This window comes from Betta splendens, chromosome 8 (genome assembly GCF_900634795.4).
Source record: "Betta splendens chromosome 8, fBetSpl5.4, whole genome shotgun sequence".
Classification (NCBI taxonomy): Eukaryota; Metazoa; Chordata; class Actinopteri; order Anabantiformes; family Osphronemidae; genus Betta; species Betta splendens.
In genome coordinates, this window is record NC_040888.2 from 5,569,309 (window position 1) to 5,589,840 (window position 20,532).

At 48.7% G+C, this 20,532-nt stretch overlaps 1 protein-coding gene and 1 long non-coding RNA gene across 2 annotated transcripts; both read left to right on the forward strand.

Annotated features, from left to right (window-relative positions):
• The first annotated feature begins 5,784 nt into the window (after positions 1-5,784).
• On the forward strand, positions 5,785-9,163 carry sox8a (SRY-box transcription factor 8a). The gene is made up of 3 exons (XM_029159533.3): positions 5,785-6,505; positions 6,672-6,907; positions 6,992-9,163. Exons 1-3 carry the CDS (start codon positions 6,090-6,092, stop codon positions 7,753-7,755), a joined length of 1,416 nt encoding a protein of 471 aa, XP_029015366.1. The 5' UTR covers positions 5,785-6,089; the 3' UTR covers positions 7,756-9,163.
• A 3,374-nt stretch (positions 9,164-12,537) lies between these two features.
• LOC129604482 (uncharacterized) lies at positions 12,538-18,345 on the forward strand. Its single transcript, XR_008695396.1, has 3 exons — positions 12,538-12,646; positions 12,812-13,229; positions 18,075-18,345. It is a non-coding gene; the product is annotated as an uncharacterized LOC129604482 (long non-coding RNA).
• Positions 18,346-20,532: the final 2,187 nt, after the last annotated feature.

Consider the following 20,532-nt stretch of genomic DNA (forward strand, 5'->3'; position numbering starts at 1 on the left):
GAATCGTCGTCTGCGGCCGATGTCGCGCCTCTGTAGTGTTTGCCACAGTATGAGGAGAAAAACGCGGGTCCCGCTCCCAAAAAGCCCTGAAATCCCAGAATCCTGCTTCCAGCCTGCTCCGGCCTGGTCGCAGACTCACTGGTGGCAGAGGGCGAGAGACATAATTGGGAGATTAAGTACAGCGGCCCACTTCACTGCCTTTATATACAAACCTATGCTCATGTATATTTAAGTTAGAGGCCACCACAAATGCAGGAATCTGCTGCCTGGGGGTCATTGCTGCTGATTGAATGCGGTGCCAATTTCTCCAAAAGCACGTGGAGTCGTATGTGGATGACTCATGGGCCACTACAATGCTGTGTGCTGCCTGTACCAGCACCGGCGTGAGCATGCGTGTGCACGTAAACAGGATCTACGTCAGACAAAAGGAAGGCTGTCAATCCACCAACCGGCCAGTCCGGGTCACGTCGCTTATATGATCCATAAAGAAATGTTGATTTTTTCCCCCGTGTTCAATTTCACCCATGCTTTTCCCACATTTTCCCACGTTGGTAGATGCAGGCCAGGTTTGCAGCGAGTGGAAAAGGCTGATTTGAGCAGAGCTGGTGAAAGTGAACCAAACAGAGCAGAATGAAGGGAGAGAACGGAGACACACTCACACACCGAAACCTACTCCAGGGTGAGTGGGATCAAATGCTGTTGATTTCGCCGTCATCAGCGCATGTGAAACTCCATCGGAGGCTGATAGTCCAGATTAAACCCGAGGCCGATTCTGTTGTGATCCGAGTGTGTTGATGCAACGCATTCCCATTCCCATTCTGAGCAGTAACGCTGCTCAGAATGGGACCGAATGCTCTGCCGTAGGTGGAGAGCACTACATTTCCAAAACAAGCACACAGGCTTTTAGGGAAAGTTAAATTCCACGGTGAATAAGAAGGTTAGACTTTGTGCTCCACTGAAAAGACTCTTTATGTGCTGCGCGGTACACGAGCACATCCGTGTACTCCTTTGTTCCCGGCTAGAGCTTTGCACCTCTTTAGACGGAACAGGAAGTGACCTCGGCGACTCGGACTCCCACGCCACGCGACCCGCAGCCACGCAGCCTCCACGACAAACCAATAAACTCAACACAAAACACCTTGATTTACCGCCATTCACGCCCACGGGGGGGTGAACGAGAAGCCGCGGGGCAGATTTTTGCCGCGCCGCTTTGCGTGTCTGTCCGAGTCTGACAAACAGTTGGAAATAGTGAAGTCGTTACCAGGAAATACCGTGCACCCACAGGCAGCAGGAACGGTTGCAGAGCGCTTCCTTTTTTTTCCTGCCTCAGGCAACTTTTGAAAGTTGGTACAGGGCCCAAGCATGCTACGGATCACACACGGTGGAACAAGCCCGGCCCCATTAAACAACTGGATCGTGGCTTAATTTTAATAGTAAAAAAAATAATAATTCACTCACGTTACAAAAATAATTGTGTACTGCTGCATCACCAAATGCATGAGCTGGAACCAGATCCCACTGATGCAGTAAATGAATAAGGCCACATGCACTGAAATGACCACAGCGAGGTTCTCCTTGCAGCATTAGCAGCAGGTTCTATCAGACAGGCTGGAGACAGACAGACAGACTGACAGACTGCTGCTCATAAACACTGAACGTCTTAGCTGGAACCCTGCGATCTAATTGGAGAATTTGATCCACTTCATCAATGATCATTTTAATAGCTTAAAATAAGTTATCCTGGTGTGTGTGTGTGTGTGTGTGTGTGTGTGTGTGTGTGTGTGTGTGTGTGTGTGTGTGTTTGTGTGTGTGTGTGTGTGTGTGTGTGTGTGTGTGTGTGTGTGTGTGTGTGTGTTGGCTACACACACTTGACTCTCGCGCTGTTGTTCTCATGAAAGGGACGTTTAAGATTAACGGTGCTAAGTGCTCTTTATCCTTGTTTTAATTATCAGTAAATAAAAACAATCCACCCCAGTGCTCCTCGCCCTGAGAGCCCGAGTCCCCGAAGCCAGACACGTCCTCCAAAATAGTGCCGCTTTTGTGGAGCGGCCTCCCATTTCCCGTAAAGTCAAGGGGCGGGCTCTCTGTTCTCCCGCCGCCTCTGAGCTCCGTCCTAAACGCCGACATGTCCTGCACCATCTAATTCACAGGCAAATTAGGGAGATGATTTATGAGAATCAGGGATCAAAAACGTAGACAATGTGGAAAGCTGAGCGCACCACAAGCTTTATTCGGAACATGTGCTGTGAAGATGAGAGGGAAGGGAGACAGAAAGACGGGGGTGCAGATCAGAAAGAGCCGAAAAAAGAGCCCACAGACGCCCACAGACGCTGCTCTTGGGACATCTCAGGGACAAGATGCACCATGGGAAGTGTCCTTCCTGCTGAGCAGCTTGGCATTGATGCTGTCGCGTTAAAAGAAGATAAGTAGGAATCAACCATGCGACTGCGGTCGGAGGAGGAGGTTGGAGTTAGACAAGTACACACTTTACAATACGCAAGACCGGCGTGTTTACTGGGTGAAGCCTGGCAGATGAACACAATCCATCTCGACCTGCTACTGCACCAGCATCCAGCTCTTCACAGCCTCTAATTCATATGAACATGCGGAGCCGTCACGGAGCAGAACGCTGTGCCTCCGAGCGGTTCTGTGTCAGTGAGAACCCGCAGCAGATAATCTGGAAATACTTTTTATGCTCCTGACGTGAGCGTGGCTGAAGGCCAAACACACCCTGAGATGTTTCGGGCTAATTGTTTCCTTCAGTTTCAAACGCCCCCCCCCCCTTCAATCTGCCCTAAACTCCCTGCCTTCCCGCATGCTATGCAACCACCGCTCCGCGTCTGCTAATAGGCTTAGAGAAAACCTGCAATCGGTCCAGTAAATCCCTCATTATGGCGTTTAATGGAATGAATTTAGGGTAGTGTGGGGTCAGGGGTCAAAGGGAGGTCCTAACACGCAGCAGCTGTCATGTGGGTGGAACTGTGATTGGAACCAGTGGAGCCAAACATCTCCGGGTCCTTGACCTCACTAAGTAGACAACCTGGAAAATACATTTGGCCGCAGACCAAAATGGAAAACATCCACCCGTGCACCACGTTCCAGAGGGGGCGGGATGAGCAGCGGAGGGGAGGGGAGGGGGCATCCGTCACTGAGAGCGCGCTTCAATGAGCGAACCTGGCTGCAAAGTCTGCTTTGACCCCTAGGAGGTAACTTTACCTGCGCGTCTCTGCAGCCCGTAGTCTCGCCGTCAACGCCGCTCGCCGCAGCCGTGACCTCCGCATCGATTCGCCTTCGCTCCCGAGAGCGCGAAACCAAAAGATAGACGCGGCGGCGTTGATGTGGCGCGGGGGGTGAAGCGCGGCTTGTTAGCAGCCCGGGAGCTTGTTCCACATGTGGTCAGGCAGCGGTCGGGCTCGTCTGGGTGAGAGCGAGGCCATGCCAGTCGCCACGGTTCACCGCGTTTACAATGAGCCAGTGTGCGATCGGAGATTATTTAACTCCACCGTCGTTGCTCGTGTGGGAAACCTCCACGTGAATTCTCAAGGGATTTGCACAGTTTGCAGCAACAGCAGCAATACACACAGTAGATTCATCTTCATTTCGTCTTAATAATCACAAGGCCCTTCACATCCAAACACATTATGAACTACTGGGGCACTTTCTGTCAATTTCATTGCTGAACACATCCCCTCAACGACTTGGCCCAAGTGGAGAAATGTGCCCAAGTGCATTAAAACACAGAAGCGGAGACCAAAGGGGGCAGGATTCCTGCGGGTGACTGTGTAATTTAATTTTGTACGCACATTAGAAGCCAGCGAGGATAATTTACATGTAAGGAAGAAGTGACCGGGGCCCAGGAGAGATGGGCTGACATGCTCCGCTAAGCCCCCGAGAAAAGCCTGGAAATCCTGCGCCCAGTTCTTCCCTTTGAGGCGCATCTCGTAAAAATGGGGAAAATGAAAACCTTCCTTGGGTCTGTGGGACAGTTATGGTTCACGCGCGGTTACCTCTCCTCTCTCGCTCCTTCCTTTTCTAATCAAAAGCCCAGAGCCCACAAACTCCAGCCAGGGTTTCTCCCCACAACACAAGGAGGCATGAAAGGGGGAGGCTGGAGTCTGTTTAATCTGTCTCCCTCTCTCTCTCTCTCTCTCTCTCTCTCTCTCTCTCTCTCTCTCTCTCTCTCTCCTTCGCTCGCTCTCTCCATCCACAGTCCCACAGTCTGGCAGGACCGGACAGAGCCTGTCGCTCAAGTTCGACTCGGGCCGTCCAATCGGAGACGAGGACTTTGCACTGAGCGCCGGCCAAACGAAGCACCTATTGAACTGCGGCTGGGTGGATTTTGGTTTGTTTGTCGTCAGGATACCTCCATCCTGACACAAGCATTTCTATGAAGCCTCGAGGGAGTCAGGACTCCAGCCAGGAACAGTTTATTCTATTTCAACTGTGATTGAGGACAGTATTAAATGTCATAAACACAAAGATTTAATTGCAAATCCAAAGGGAACAGGAATATCATTCTGAAAGTGACTGGAATTATGTCTTGAGCATGTTACAACAATTTGATGAATAAAGTCCTAATGGAGGTTCGTATTTGTTTTCTATTTTATCATCAGAAATAACACGTAGCCTTATGTCAGGGCAAACAACAGCTGAATGCACTTATCCCCTTAAAAGCAATGAGATGCACATGTGATGTTCCTAATATCTGATGTCCAAAGTGTTTAGATCTATGATAAATAGGCAACACATGCATCAGCGCCAACGAAGAGTTCTTGTGTTTTACACCAGTGTGGACGAGGACGAATGATCAGTCATGTTTGTGGTTTTGTGTACATGCAATTAGAACCCCCCCCCCCCCCCCCCCCCCCCCCCAACACACACACAGACAAACACACTCCAATCTCTCTTATCGCCTCTGGTCTTTGTTCTCAGAGTCATTTATAAGTAATTGGACTGAGAGGTTGTGGACCTATCAAAGCAAACACAACCCTCCTGTCAGATTCTCATAGTGAGAAGTGAGGGTCTGATTTTGAAAATCATGATCCTTTCTACTTTTTTTTTTTTTCAGGGTTGGAATTTTATTACTCGCAACAAAGGGAACTGAAATATACACAAACCAAAAGCAAAACACATGTTGCGTTATTGTTGCACAAGCAATTATTAAATACCCAGAGAAGAAAATAAAACAAAAGATTACAAGCGGCAACTGGTGATGATTCTGTCTCTGCAGACAGGATCTGTCAGACCTGACATTAATTATTAATGCAGTTAATTTGTTTCAAACACTGGTCTGTTATTGATTTAAGGCTCCACACATTAGGCAGTAATTATGTTTTGGGAGAATCAAAACATGAATATCTCTGCAAATACCACAACATTATTTGAAAGTAAACCGTTCAGCTGAAGGATTTTCATTTTTTCACAATTGTTCATTTCAGTAAAAATTTACATTTTTTTTTATTTCATACATTACTATGACTGAACTATAACAACAACAACAATTAAACAATCAAATTCACTTTTTTATTTATTATGATAGAAAAACATAAATTATAAGTAAATATAAGTATTAGTTGGTATAAATAAATATTTGTATTAATGTATTTTACGGTTCTTAAAACCAGGTCAGAATCCATTTGTCACACAACTTGTGCAACTATAATCAAATAGAACTGTCACTGCCGAAAAAAAAAATATTTTAATAATAAGGCCCACATGAAAAGCTGAACCAATGGGAGGAAAGTGGCGATTTATTCCAGCCAATCCGCGGACGAAGGTGGAGTAACGATTTTAAAACTCCAACACAAGTTGCTGTAACGTGTAGCTCGTCGTCTCACATTGTGGACCACAACTTTCGCGACCGCACTCCCCATGACAGCCCATAAACAAGAGCGACGAAGACAAACAAACAGGGAACCAGGAGGAAAACAACGGACTCCCACCGACTGAACTCACTGGAGGAATTTACCGTGGCGCACCGTGCGTAAAGAGCGCACGGGCCACTTTTCCGCGTCTCCACCGCACTGCCTTTTTTTATTGAACATTATTGCTCATCTTCGGACTTTCATCCCCACGGAGCTGAACGTATAATGTTAAAAATGACGGACGAGCATGACAAGTGCGTCGGCGACCAGCCGTGCAGTCCGTCCGGCACCAACAGCTCCATGTCCCAGGACGACTCCGACTCCGACGCGCCGTCCTCGCCCACCGGCTCCGACGGCCAGGGCTCCCTGCTCGTGGGCGTGGGCAAAAAGCTGGACTCGGAGGACGACGAGCGCTTCCCGGCGTGCATTCGAGACGCCGTCTCGCAAGTGCTGAAGGGATACGACTGGTCCTTGGTGCCGATGCCCGTGAGGGGGAACGGGTCGCTGAAGAGCAAGCCGCACGTCAAGCGACCCATGAACGCGTTCATGGTGTGGGCGCAGGCGGCGCGCAGGAAGCTGGCGGATCAGTACCCGCACCTGCACAACGCGGAGCTGAGCAAGACGCTGGGGAAACTCTGGCGGTAGGACGTTTTACTGATTAGGAATCGATGCATTCATCATATTTGATCAGTAGCTTTGACAATTCATTATAAACGTGAATTAATTTGTTAATCATTTCTCACCAGTGATTTTAACTTATTGCACCTTTGCGCAATTTGACACCGCGTCCTGTGTTTTCCACCTCAGTTTGCTCTCGGAGAGCGAGAAGAGGCCGTTTGTGGACGAGGCAGAGAGGCTCCGGGTTCAGCACAAGAAAGACCATCCAGACTACAAGTACCAGCCGCGGCGGCGGAAGAACGTGAAGCCGGGCCAGAGCGACTCGGACTCGGGCGCGGAGCTGTCGCATCACATGTATAAGGCTGAGCCGGGGATGGGAGCGCTGGCTGGGATGACTGATGGACACCACCACCCCGAACACGCAGGCATGTTGGCACATCCTCCATGAAACCATTCATCACACGCAAATGTAATATAAAACACTTGTTTTATATTTGTTTTCCCCTCAGGGCAGCCCCACGGTCCACCCACTCCACCCACTACGCCCAAAACGGACCTGCACCACGGGGTGAAGCCGGACCTGAAGCACGAGAGCCGCCGCCTCGTCGACAGCAGCCGGCAGAACATCGACTTCAGCAACGTGGACATCTCCGAGCTCAGCACCGACGTCATCAGCAACATGGAGACCTTCGACGTGCACGAGTTCGACCAGTACCTCCCGCTGACGGGCCACGCGGCGGGCGCCCCGGCGCTGCCGTCGGAGCACGGCCACGGGCCGGCGCCGGCGCCCGGCGGCGCCTACGCCCCCTCCTACGGCCACGCGGGCGCCAACGGGCCGGCGTGGAGCCGCAAGGGCGCCGTCTCCTCCGCCTCCGCCTCCTCCGGCGCCGCCGGCGAAGCGGGCCAGCACCGGCTCCACATCAAGACGGAGCAGCTGAGCCCAAGCCACTACAGCGAGCACTCCCACGGGTCGCCCTCTCACTCCGACTACGGCTCCTACAGCAGCCAGGCCTGCGTGACCTCGGCCGCGTCCGCCGCCGCGTCCGCCGCCTCCTTCTCCAGCTCTCAGTGTGACTATACCGACCTCCAGAGCTCCAGCTACTACAACCCGTACTCCAGCTACCCCTCCAGCCTCTACCAGTACCCTTACTTCCACTCATCCAGGCGCGCGTACGGGAGCCCCATCCTCAACAGCCTGTCGATGGCTCCGGCCCACAGCCCCACGGCCTCCAGCTGGGACCAGCCCGTCTACACCACACTGTCTCGACCCTAAGGGGACAGCACGCAGTCTGTTCATAGCAGAGACTCATTCAGACTGATGCACTACTAACGAAGGACAGAAGGAGCAGGTGGGGAAGCGCGTGTAGGTGGTAGTAGGCCGCCTGTGACCGTTTGAACGTGAAACAAAGAAAAAGTGCCTGCTGATTTTATACAGTTATATCATAACAAAGAAAAACACACTTCAAACTTTTTACACAAAGAAAATTGTGTGGATGAGCCAAACTCCTCCATGAGGACTTGTCGCACATGCCGACACCCCGTGCGCCCCCCGTTGTCCCAGCTTAAGGTGGCACGCGGGGGGAAAGCGAAGGCCCGTGACTGAGTTGTGTAGGGAAGAAACGTGTCGGGGGCCAAATTCTGTAAGGAAGCAGAAACATGGGAGAATCTGAACGGGACCAGGTATGTGAACCTGCAGTGACACTTCCACCGACGGCCCGGCTGCACAGCACAGTCGCTCACTTGCATCCACGGATCAGTCTTAAGTAAATGGCTCATGCAGCTTAGCATCATTTTGGGAGAAATGTCTTATATGTATTTATGTCCATGCATTACTGGTTTCCTTTTTTGTCGTTTTAAGTAGATAAACGCATATAATGTGGGTTTGATTATTTGCAGTACCGTCCGGCTTTTACTGAATCCAAGGCGAATGAAGTGAGATATGAGGTCCGGTGCGTTCCACGTCATTCCGTCGCAGGCTGATTTCCAGTAACGTCTCCATTCCAAGTTGCAAAAAAATAAAAAAAGAGGCAAAAGGAAAATGGTGCGGGACCAAGAGCCTCGCACAGGACGGAACAGGTGTCTGAGAGCTATGCTTGGCAAATTGCGATTAGTCATGATCCGGGGTTAAAGGAAATGGAGTAAAATAACACCACGCGCTCTGATTGACATGTCAGCTGGACCTCCTGTACACATGGATGTGTGTGTGTGTGTGTGTGTGTGTGTGCGTCTTTGTGCGTCGCTGGACAGAGGACACGTAACACGCACCAGCGATACCTGAAGCAGAGTGTTGGGGTTCAGGAAACGAGCGCTTGCCCACAGTCCTCTCAACCACCAAGTGCCGACTCGCTGCTGTGGTCCTGTGCAACACGTTCCCGTGCCTTCTAACGCTTCTTGTCAGTATTTCAGTACGACACGGAATGATTAACAAACGTCGGGCAGCACACGAGCAGGAGCTGCAGCTCAGTCAAACCCGGGTCCCTCCTTAATTGGACAGCGTTGCGTTGCTGTCGGACCAACGTCCACAGTGTCTTGTCCACAGAGGCACGTCTTGTATATTATTCTGGTGTAAACTTCTTGAAAGGCTGTGGAGACGACCGTTCTATTAACTAGCGTTTCATTCACACGTGCACAGCTAACCCGTTCACTGGCCATTTTTTAAAATAAAAAATACCTTTTCTTGACATTTGCCTCCGTCATTCTCATCTTTTCACACTTCTCAAATTAAATATGTTTGCAAGTGACTTAAATGTCGAGTGATAAAATTAAAGTGAGCGTTTATGGGTTTGTTTGTACTGTATGACGACTGTCAGCTGTTCATCTGAGCCTTGTTGTCCAACATCTGCACTGTCAGCTGGTCAGGAGACCAGTGAGATCCAACTGTGTGCTGATAAATGACATACACTTCTAGAAAGAAGCTGTTACAGTAAACATACAAATAGTCCTTATTGCTCCTTCAGTGATGTACAGGACATACTGTTAACCACTGGTCCCATCTCCTCTTAATATATCCTAATAATACATTTAATATAGTGTCTAATTGAGGTTTTCACACAGATATGTCAAATATGAAATCATCCATTTATGTAATGACAGCGTTACAGTAGCTCCCAGTCATGCTAATGTTGCTGTAAACTGAAAGCTGTCAGATGTTTAAGCACTTTTCCACATCCAAACAAAGTAATAACTTTTTAAACATCGACATACACACGAATCATGAACAATCCTGAAGACGGATAAGCGAAGACCGGCCCACCACTTCTTCTTCACAGGCTCCACAAACGTCTATTTAAAATCTATAGTGAAAAAACAACAGTTAAAGTTGAAGAAGAGACGCTGCTCCAGTCATTTGTCTTGTTACGAGTGAACTTCATAAAGGCAGTGGATGTGCTCAGCAGGGCTTCATGTGCATGTGTCAGGCGTTTGGTCGGCTACTAAATATGAATAAATATCAGTGAAGATCATTATTTGAGTTAGAAGAAGCCATTTTCTTTTGCTGAACTTCTAAGAATTTTCCAAATTAAAATTCATTTAAAATGTTCTACACGTCATTTTACATATGCTTTTATTCTGAAGGGTGTAAAAACATGCTGCAGTAACTGGTTTGTCTTCACGTCTACGACCCCTCAGCTTTTGCGCGGCTTTGATTAGACACTTTACGTCTGCCTCGACAGAAAACCTGGGATTTAGTCGGCGAAACCTCCATCACGAGAGGAGCGGCGAAGGATCCCGTCCGCGGGCAGAATGCTGGAGTTGGCCCTGGCATGCATGCCAAGCAGCCGTCCTTAACCAGCCCAGGGAGAAGCCAAGTGCCAGGGCCGCGCTGCTGAATTTTAATGATTCATTATGCTGTGGAGGGGCCCCATTGTGTCCTTTTATCCGGAGAGCTAGAAAGGAATTAATTGGACAGAAAATGGAAGGGCAAGGGGAACTGACAAGCCATTAAGAGGGTCCTGAATGGATTAGATGCACACGGGGGAGGATTTCCCCCCCGTTCGCGCTGTCTCATATCACGGCGCTTCACAAACAAAAAATAACAAGAACAACGACCACAATGACCACCAGACTACAAACTGTAGAAATCATATCAGCGCACATAATCTGTAGATAATAAAAGAAGATAATACCACAGCAGATGGGGTGTGGGTGGCTCAAGAACGACTTGTTGTTTTTCTTCCCTCAAAGTCTTTTTTTTTTTTCCACCAGTGTTTGCCAAATACTTTCAGGAGGAACTCTTGAGAAAGAACAGGAGTGAATAAAAGTGAGGCAAAAAGGCTCTTCAGGGTGCTTGGGTCCTGTTTCCCTGGAACTTGTCCACAGTTTCTGATTGGGCCTCTTGAAAGCCCTACTGTAAATAGCTAAAGAAATGGAGTGGAATGGGGCGGAGGAGGGGGGCTTCACTGTGAGTTACATCAGCAGGTTATGATGAATGAAGGAACTAATGAAGTAATAAATGATAACGTTACCTTTTTGAATCACACGGTTTATGTACTGTATGAGTATGTGGCAGGACAACGCTGACGGCGCCTGCTCTCACTGGAAATGAGGCTCAGTCACATGTGCTGCTGTCTCAGTTCCCGTTGACTGAGCCCCGGGGCCCGTAGGACACCAGAACCGGAGCGGGATGAACCCGGTGGAACCGGTTCTCCCACCACCTGACCGCGTTTCTTTGTTGGGAGGACTGGCCTGGTAACAGTCTCACCCCGTCTAATGAGAAAGAGAGGGCGCCGGGAACCGTGAAAGCGCTGAGAACGCGGCGCTGATTTGCAAGGGAAATGAAGTGGACCTAAAACGCGGTTATTTCCTGCCGCCGCGTCCGCGGCCGGATCCCGCGTCGGCGCACGGAGCCGGCGTCCCCGCGTATTTACACAACTGTTCCATTCCGGTGGCGCGAGCGTATGAAGATGAACAGTGGCGTCGGAGTCAAATTAAAAGCATACATTCTCCCAAACCTGTGCCTGTTCCTGCTACAGCATCTCCAGCAGGCTCCAAAGCAAACACATTCAACTAAATGGCCGCCACTCCACCCAAGTAAATGACTTCCTGAGGCTTAGTTTGCATCGTCTCCCTGTTCTTCTCACCAAATAAAGGAGTCTATTTTATTATTAGTGTCTCCTGTGTTTGCTGGCATGACCGGGCCAAGCAAAACAGGGTGGCAGACAGAACCAACATTGACTTCCCCGGTTGCTCGCGGACCGGGCCAGCGCCGAGTGCCAAGAAGCCACTAAATTGCTGCTGGCTCCTCCGAGGTCACATGCGATCGACACAGCACATCGCCCGGCTAGTCTGAGGACCCGACGCTGGCTTCATCCAGTCAGTAGAATTCTTTACAGCGATTAAAAAACTTATTTCAAAGTGTCTATTTGTACAAATCCAGACCATCACGTCTTTGGGTTTAACTGTCTATAAAGTTTCCATCTGTTCACTTTAAGGATTTAAATATTTCTTAGGGATCAATAAATAAAGCTGGTGCTTCAATCAGGGATAAAGTATATTAAAAAATTGAAGTAATATGTCCAAGTGGGACAATGATTATCATTATTTACTGAAAAGATATTCAGACCTGGGTGTAAATAATCCTCAGTGTCTGTTTCACCCTGCGAGCGATGCCAGATGGAGAAGGATTACTGCAGCAGGGAAAGTCAGAGAGTGTCAGGTTACTAGTTTGTTGAGTCCTCAAACTTTCTGTTCCTCGCAAATGTAGCTTAGGAACACGTGATCGCATTAAATAAGGAAATACGGCGACGAGATGCCGTTTTAAAGCAACGTTTTATTCCATCATGGCAGGGATTCATCAGCTGTGCAAAGCAGCCATAGCGTTGAAGAGAAACAGTCACTTCAGGGTTTTTAAAAAATTGAGAAATGAAATAAAGCAAACTGAAAAAAAAACAGCAACAATTTGACATCTGGTCGTGTTCTGTTCTCTGAACAGTTGTCCACAGTCTTTCACTTTCTTTTTTCATTTGTTCTCTCCTTTTCACTTTTCTTGGCACGTCCCATTTGTGAATGGGGTGGCAGCATAACTGCTCATCTTCTTTCCACAGCTTTAAGACTTGTTGATTAGTGAGCAGGGCTGCGTTTTCCTGCTGCCATCGTTCTGCTGCGCGTTCTCCCTCTTCACTCGGAGAAACCAGTTTTCAACCTTTTCCCACTCGCACTCATCACAGGTAGTTTGTCATATTTTAGCCTAATTTGAACATTAAAGCATTTATTATTATTAGTCTGATGATTAAAATTTACCCCAGTTATCAATAATTACTATTTGCAAATGCTTATGTGAATGATGGGGTCACATCCACCTCCATCACCTGAACCAGTCACTGTCTCAGCAGAGATGTGGGTCCCGTACGGCCCTGGAATGTGGAGTGCGGGAGCCCGGATGCACAGAGTGCAGCAAAGCAAGACAGACGAGACTGGAAAACAATAATGGAAGGAAGGAGTCAGGTATTAGTGAGAATGGAGAGACGTGTCTCTCCCTCGCGGAGCTGCTTGGCAGGAAGCGCTGCGGGGACAGCAGGACCAGCAGAACAGCAGCCGCGTGTGAGCGGCTCCGACGGAGCAGCGCGGCCCGTCCAATCACGTCCGCCCCGCGGGCCTGCGGTCGGGCTTCTCCGTACGAGCGAGCTCTAATTCTCCCGAGCCGATACGCTGCAGCGCCATGAGGAATGCATTTTGAACCCACGTCTGGGATGCTGCACTTTCTCCGTTTTCCAGGCCGAATGAAAGGGACAGGACGCCGCAACATATTAGGTAACCATTGCAATATTTGTTTAATCTACATGTGATCAGCAACACATGATGTCCTCTCACACATGATATTGTCTGTGGTATGACAAAGAGCAGAAGGGAGTGCGAGGGGGAAGAGTTTGTCCTCCCATGTGGTTCTGGTCCAATCTGAGGGTGCTGGATCCGTGCCAGCCTCTCCCCGGTCCAGCCTTTGATATAGATGGGGCTCATTGTGTAACTGAATCTAGGCATAAAACAATAGGCAGGCAGCAGAGGTGTGTGTGTGTGTGTGTGTGTGTGTGTGTGTGTGTGTGTGTGTGTGTGTGTGTGTGTGTGTGTGTGTGTGTGTGTGTGTGGCCAGAGGTGCATTAACACATTATCCTGTCATGACATCAGACCTGCACCCAACTGTGGCTTTGCACTGACGTCCACACTGTATAGAAACTTAAATAGAGCTATAATACAAAGGCATCAACAGCCGCTCTCAGACAACAGCTGAGGCGAACTCCCGCTTTTCCTGGGACGGTGGAGGAACTGGCGCCTTCAGCCCGACGCTGTGTCCCCGCCGGATCTGCAGCAGCTCCATGCAAATGTGTGCAGTGCAGTAAGGTATATGTGGAACAGCTGAGGCCGCTGCTGATTTGAATGCATGGAAATGAGCGTATTTGCAGGTTGAGGTCAAGATATTAGCGGGTCACAGATACATCACACAAACTTCAATGCAGGGTCGAGTCCAAACACGGCGCCGTGTGATGTCAGCGACAGAGGGTGACTCAGAGCATGCAAATGGTCAAAGGTGAAAGGGATTGGAGGGTGATCCATAATCACCAGACCAGTAATAAGTCAGTAATAAGTCTGGACGGAGTCTGGAGGCTGCGGTTGCCAGGCCTCTCGCCTCTTTTCCCTTCCTCCTAAAGGTAATGTTTGCTTTGGTAGGACGCCATCACTTTCTGCTACGTGGTAGAAAATGTCAACAGTCAGTGTTCAGTGACAATTATATTCATGATATTTCATGGAGAGAAAAACAACGATGTTTGACAGCGCCGTGTTGACTTTTTGGGGAACGCCAGAAATAAGCATTAAGCCTAAAGCAAAGACCTCCAGGTGGTTTACTCCCGGTGTTTGTGGCCCCACGGCCACAACCACCCAAAATAAACTCTTTGGTTTTGGTTCAAGGTCAACAAAGTGGCGATCAGATGTCTGTGTGTTTACTGCTTGTGCTTTTCTTACAAATAAATCTACGGTGAAATTCAATAAGAACGTCGGAATGTCGCGAGTTCCACCACACAGACGTCCGCCTTCGGTTCCTTAGTGCCGGTTCCTCCTCTGCTGCCAAAGACACAAAGCTGCCCCGTTCTCCACTGGTCACGTGACCAGGAAGCAGTGGCAGAATTGAGCTCCTGCTGCTGCAGATGCATTATTCACTCTAGCAGCTAACGAGTTTGAACTTTGACCTCTTAGCCAACGGGTCCTGGCACTGCCGCAATGCGGACGTGGTTAAAGGGAGAGGATGCAAAATATAAGTAATGCACAAGCGGCATACACAACCCGGGCCCGTCCGTACGCTGTAGGTAACGTTTCACTTCCTGGCAGCACGAGTGCAGGGATTATATAATCACACGCGAAAGCCGATCTGTGGTTTGGGAGGATGGCGATTTTAATAAAACAGACCTTTCACTGCCTTGCGGTTTGATATCCCTGAGAAGAGGCGCTCTCGCTGCTGCAGGGGAGCGGGTGGGGGGGGGGTTCGAGGTTACTGCAGGTCAGAAATGGCGACGTCCCGCACCGCGCGCGTGCACGTGAAGACCGCGCGTGCACGTGCGGCGCTCTCCCGGGACGAGGCTAATCCCTGGGTGCCGGCGGCGGAGGGGGAGGCAGCACATGTGCCCGTCTCTCAACGGCGCGTTCGCGATGTTTAGTCTTGCTTCGTCAGCGTTTCTTGAACCCAGTCCAGAAAAGCTTTCAATCGCTCATAATTCTAGACTGGCTCTACATCTTGAAGCGCAATTACCCCTCAACTCCCCCCCCAACGCGCGATCAAGAGAGAAGAAAGCTGGATGAGCGCAGGGAAGCGGTCGGGGATCACCTTCGGCCCCTCTGAGCTGCCAGACGTCCCAGCTGATCTGTCATCACACGCTGGGCTGGCACTGCCCCACTACCATCACTACTGTACCCCCCGCTTCCTCTTCATCCCGGCCTCCTCCTCCTCCTCCCCCCTCCCCCCACTTCTCCGCTCCGGGGCCGATTCGATTCGCAAAACAGGCCCCATTCTGGCAGGAGGTCAGCGGGGTTTCGCCCTTACGCTCGCGGGCTACAGTTCATCTCAGGCTCGCCTGTCAAAACAAGGCCGCGGCGGAGTCACAACCTAAAGCGCCTTTGACAGCGGAGGGAGGAGCGCTCATGTGCCATGCGTGTTTCATCACACGGCTTGAAGCTAACGTCTTCGACTCAACAATACAAATCTAATTTCACGAAACTTGCAGGACTTTTGTGTTTAACCGTGAAGCGGGTCCCCTTTTGATCTCCGGCAGCGAGACGACTCTGTTGAAGTGTGTGTGTGTGTGTGCGTGTGTGTGTGTGTGTGTGCGCGTGTGTGTGTGTGTGTGTGTGTGTGTGTGTGTGTGTGTGTGTGTGTGTGTGTGTGTGTGTGTGTGTGTGCGTGCGTGTTGTGTGTGTGTGTGTGTGTTTGTGTGCGTGTGTGTGTGTGCGTGTGTGTGTGTGTGTGTGTGTGCGTGCGTGCGTGCGTGTGTGTGTGTGTGTGTGTGTGTGTGTGTGTGTGTGTGTGTGTGTGTGTGTGTGTGTGTGTGTGTGTGTGTGTGTTACAGCCTCCCTTCACCTTCGTCCACTGCTCAGAGGCCAAACAGGAGACAACTGCTCGGCTCAGTAATAACTTTTGCTTTCGTGGCCTTTGCAGCTGTCACCCAGGTCCTCGGTTCATAACAACAGCTGACGCTCAACCTCTGTGTCACGAGTGGCAGCGCGGCCTCACATGCAAACTTTCTCCTTCGGCCTTGTACTGCAGCTTCGCTACAGGAGACTCCTGTAACGGCCTAATGCATGACTCGCAGTGAATCTTTGGCCTGATCTCCCGTCTTCCTCTCCAATAGAGCAAATGATCAACTTACAGCTCAACATGGGGGATTTTCTTGTGTCATCCTCACTTTCTTCAGGAAAATATAAGACCCACAGGTGGTTAAATCTGCCCCGGAGAAGGAGATTTCCCCACAGGAACGCGGGAGTCCACCTGTTCCCTGTGAGGAAACCTGACCCTCATATACATGTACAGCACTGCAGAATTGTGGATAAACACTGTAAAACATGTGAAGTCATAAACGTAGGTCATATAATTAAGACTGTATATAATCATGAGCCTTTATGCTGCTTCTTCTTCTTCCTCTGCCTGGTGAATTGGCCGTGATTTTGCCACCAGAGGGCACAACATCCCTTCCAATCACTTCCACTGGATGTTAGGAGCTGTTTCGCCATCTAGTGTACACAAATGTAACACGTGGCTCTTACAACTCCAGCTCATGCTGGAGACTTTTCTTTGAATTTAAAGAAAGCAAAACACTCCCATTCACTTTCATTCATATGGCCCATAAACAGAGACTGTTTTCAGAAAGCAATAATATACACGAGTACAACATACTGTCCTACTGTAAATATCGCACTCACTGTTTTCTTGACAACTTACCAATTTGTCTAGTCTCACTTTCTGTCATTTGGCAATAAACTAATATAGAGGAACAAAAATCTGTTTGACCATATTGACTGCGCTGCTGTTTTTGTATCACTTTTATACTCGTTTTCAATTTCACTTCACCCACTACTGTTCTTAAATTAGGACAATTGCATGTTGGCAAGCTCTGAGGCCATTCTCGTCTCTCTCTCCTTGGTTTGGCGTCAGGATGTTTGTTATGCAGCCACTTACACTTCCCACAAGGTAAAGCATTATTGAAAGCACACATATTTTCCTTCCTCTGTCAGTGGATTTAGAAAAGTGGGTTAATTTGATGCGAGTTGGATCCACAGGACATACCACAGCACTTTTGTAGCCGGCTCATGTGCTTGTACTGGATCAGTAATTGTACTTGTTGAATGAAAATATGTGAACAAATTAATTAAATCTTAACGATTCATTGCTGCAACGGTGATTTTTTGTGAGCAAAGTATCAAAAATATCGACATCAGCACTGATTAGACAGTTGCTTCTACACTTACAGTAGTGCTGAAATATGCATAAATATGGAGGTATGTCAAACACAGACATAAACAAAGAGAGAACCCAATCAGGCATGCCCATTGTTCTCACGGCTAAACAGAGATTTCATTTCCGAATTCACAGAATTCATATTTTATGAATGGCGCTGCAACGAGAAAATGAATGAGGCCAGGTCATTGTAGCGCGGAGCGGGGCCTACTCCCCTCAGTAAATAACAGTGAAGATAATGGGCAGCCTTATTGAGTGTGAGCTGAGTCACCAGCGCTCGTTGATGTGGTTGCTCCATAATAATGGGCCGGCAATGCGCAACAGATGGCAGTTATTAGGCAGCGGATCAAGGAGATGTGTGAAAGTTGAAAAGATGAATGACAGATGCGGAACAGAGGCGGCGGCTGCAAAGTTTCTGTTCTACAGACACACAAAGGTAACTCCTGTGTGAAACCTGGGCTACAAGAAGAATGACATACAAACAATAGAACATGAAGCTACACAAAACAGATAAAAATGCAAAACAATATATTAATCCTTTTAAATAGGCTGCTGGTCATATATGCAGCAAGGTTGCTGCTCCAAACATCTGAGTGACCTTAATTAAAGAATCTGTGTGTTTCCATCTTGTGCTGAATGAGACACTCATTTGTTTTCAGTGACGAGAAAAAAAACTCAGGAAGGAAAAGAGAAGGCCACAAAGATGAGGAGAAAAGCTTGAGGGTAACAGTGTGTCTTTCAACACGTAGGCCACTGTATACTGAAATCAGCGCTTAGCAACAGCTTCCAACTGAGTCCCCGTTGTCATGGAGACGAGCAAAGGATGCTGAAAAGTGAGTATTTACCAGCGATCCGAACAGTAGTAAAGAAAAACAATTTGCCAGTGTCACAAACTGTCTTAGTCATCCACAAATAGCACATTTTACTTTAAAGGATTCATTTTGTAGCCAATTCATTTTTAATGAAGCTGTGCGTGCATATTTAAATTATAAGCTCCTCAGTGACTTTCACTCACCTTTTAACACAAGGCAGTCAACAAAACAGTCAATAGTTACTGTCTGTGTAGTTGAGGATCTATTGAGTTGATGAGATTTGTCACTGCACTTTGATTTTCTCTGTGTTTTAGACAGAGGAACTAACTATTTTAGAATTTTAGAATTGGGGCAGTAGCAAGTAAAACACAGACTTTAAGTAGCAGCTGGGAACATGTCATCGTGGTCAGACGTCTCCTAACACATTACGTGTGGGAGTTTCATCAGAGCTGACCGTCATGTTGAAAACAGCCAAAGTCCAGCTGTTGAGACATTAGCACCGTGTTTGTCGGTGGTGACTCAGTTATAGGAGCTGCTCTCTGTTTGTTTGTCCGCTCGCTCACTGTTAGACGCACATTTGTTACCGGTATTCATGAGTCTGGCTGCAGGCTCTTGCATGCAAACAACAGAATAATTCACCAAGTCCCGAAGCAGAATGAATAAAGAGCCGAGCACATGTGGTCGACTTTTTCGGGAGCGTAACCACAGCTCAAGCCTCTGTCACCCATTCACGCTTTCCTGTGCTCAGAAGATGCCCAATTTGCCAATTTCTGCCCCTGCCAGGAAGATGCTGAATGAAGCGGAGCATGAATGACCCACACATGAATGTCAAGAGAATCCACTATGCTAAGAACACGTGAAGCCAACACGTGCTGTGTGGACGCGCAAGGCAAAGAAGAAAGATCTCTGTCCAAACATATGGAGGCTCCTGACAGATTCACCAGACGTTTGGCACCAGATTTATCGTCACGGCGTCGGAAATGGCGAAGGGTCACACTTCCCTCGCGCTCTAACAACAACACAACCCCTGATGTTTCTAACTGAAGGGAAGTGTCCAGCAGACAGTCAGGAGGCTGTTTGTGGGGGGTTAACACGTGTGGTCACCTACGCTGCGCTGCTCAAAGGCAACGAAACAAAAGAGAAGCCAGCCCTCACACAACATTGTGTTCTTTACGCTGCACCTGAGCCGATGCATCCTTCTGCTGCGCGCATCTACTTTCATTTTCTCAGACAAAAGCCTCTTGTCACACAGGAATGAGTCAACTTTTATTTTCTCCCTCATTTCCAGTTACGAGAACGTGTTAATAGTTGCACCTCAGCGGTTTCATCCGTCGTCGATGGGCCTGGAGCAAAGTGAGTCACCGGGACTGACTGACGCCTCGCTCTCCGATGGGTGAAAGACGAAGCATCAGGCGATATGTCCGATATATGATCCGTATTATTCACCATATGTTACGATGCAACTTTTGATTTCCTATGCTATTATTTTATTTGCATTTCATTTGTTGCTGTTCTTTTGTCCTCACTGTGATCTCATCTCTGCCCCCGAGGCCCAGCCAGTCGAGGACGATGTCCTTCCACCCTCATCCTGCTTCTCTGGAGTTTTGCCTCTCCGCTGCTTATTGGATTTTCTGTAACATTAAACCTTACTTCGTACGGTGCTTATAAATATGTGTAATTTAAACACAGAGGGAAGGCCGGGACTGTGGGATTTGTTTTTTTCTCATCGCACTTTTTGCAGCAGCGCAGGATTTGTCTTCTTTCATTCTATTCAATTACCCTCCTTGCAAAATAGCTTATAGCATTAGCTGTGACCCAGTGCCCGGAGCTGCGAGCTAAAAACAAGGTAAAGCACACAGAAATTAGCCCCAAACACAGGCAGCGTGTGCAAGGAGCAAGGTTTGTGTGTTGTGGAAGAGAAAGTGCGTAACGGAGGCAGCACAAACAATGGGACTTTACGTGCCCAAGTTTTAAGACGTGGAAATATAATAAATGCAGGCATAACGGCTGCATACAGGTGCTGAGGTATGCAATAGGTGGAAGCAAAAGGAAAAGCTCTGGTTAAAGATTTCACAGAAATCCTCAGATGAGGGAGGTGGGATTAGTGTATGAACGAGACCCGCAAGTCATTAAATCAAGCTTTTGTGTAGTTTCTTGTGCTCTTTTACGCCGATCAAACCTCAGACACCCCCAGAAAGAGGCCGTGTGCAGAGTGGTGATTACTTCCTCTAATCTCAGTGTTCCCACTTTGGCACGTGGTGCCTTTAAAACGCCATGCACATGTATTAACACCTTCCGCGCACGT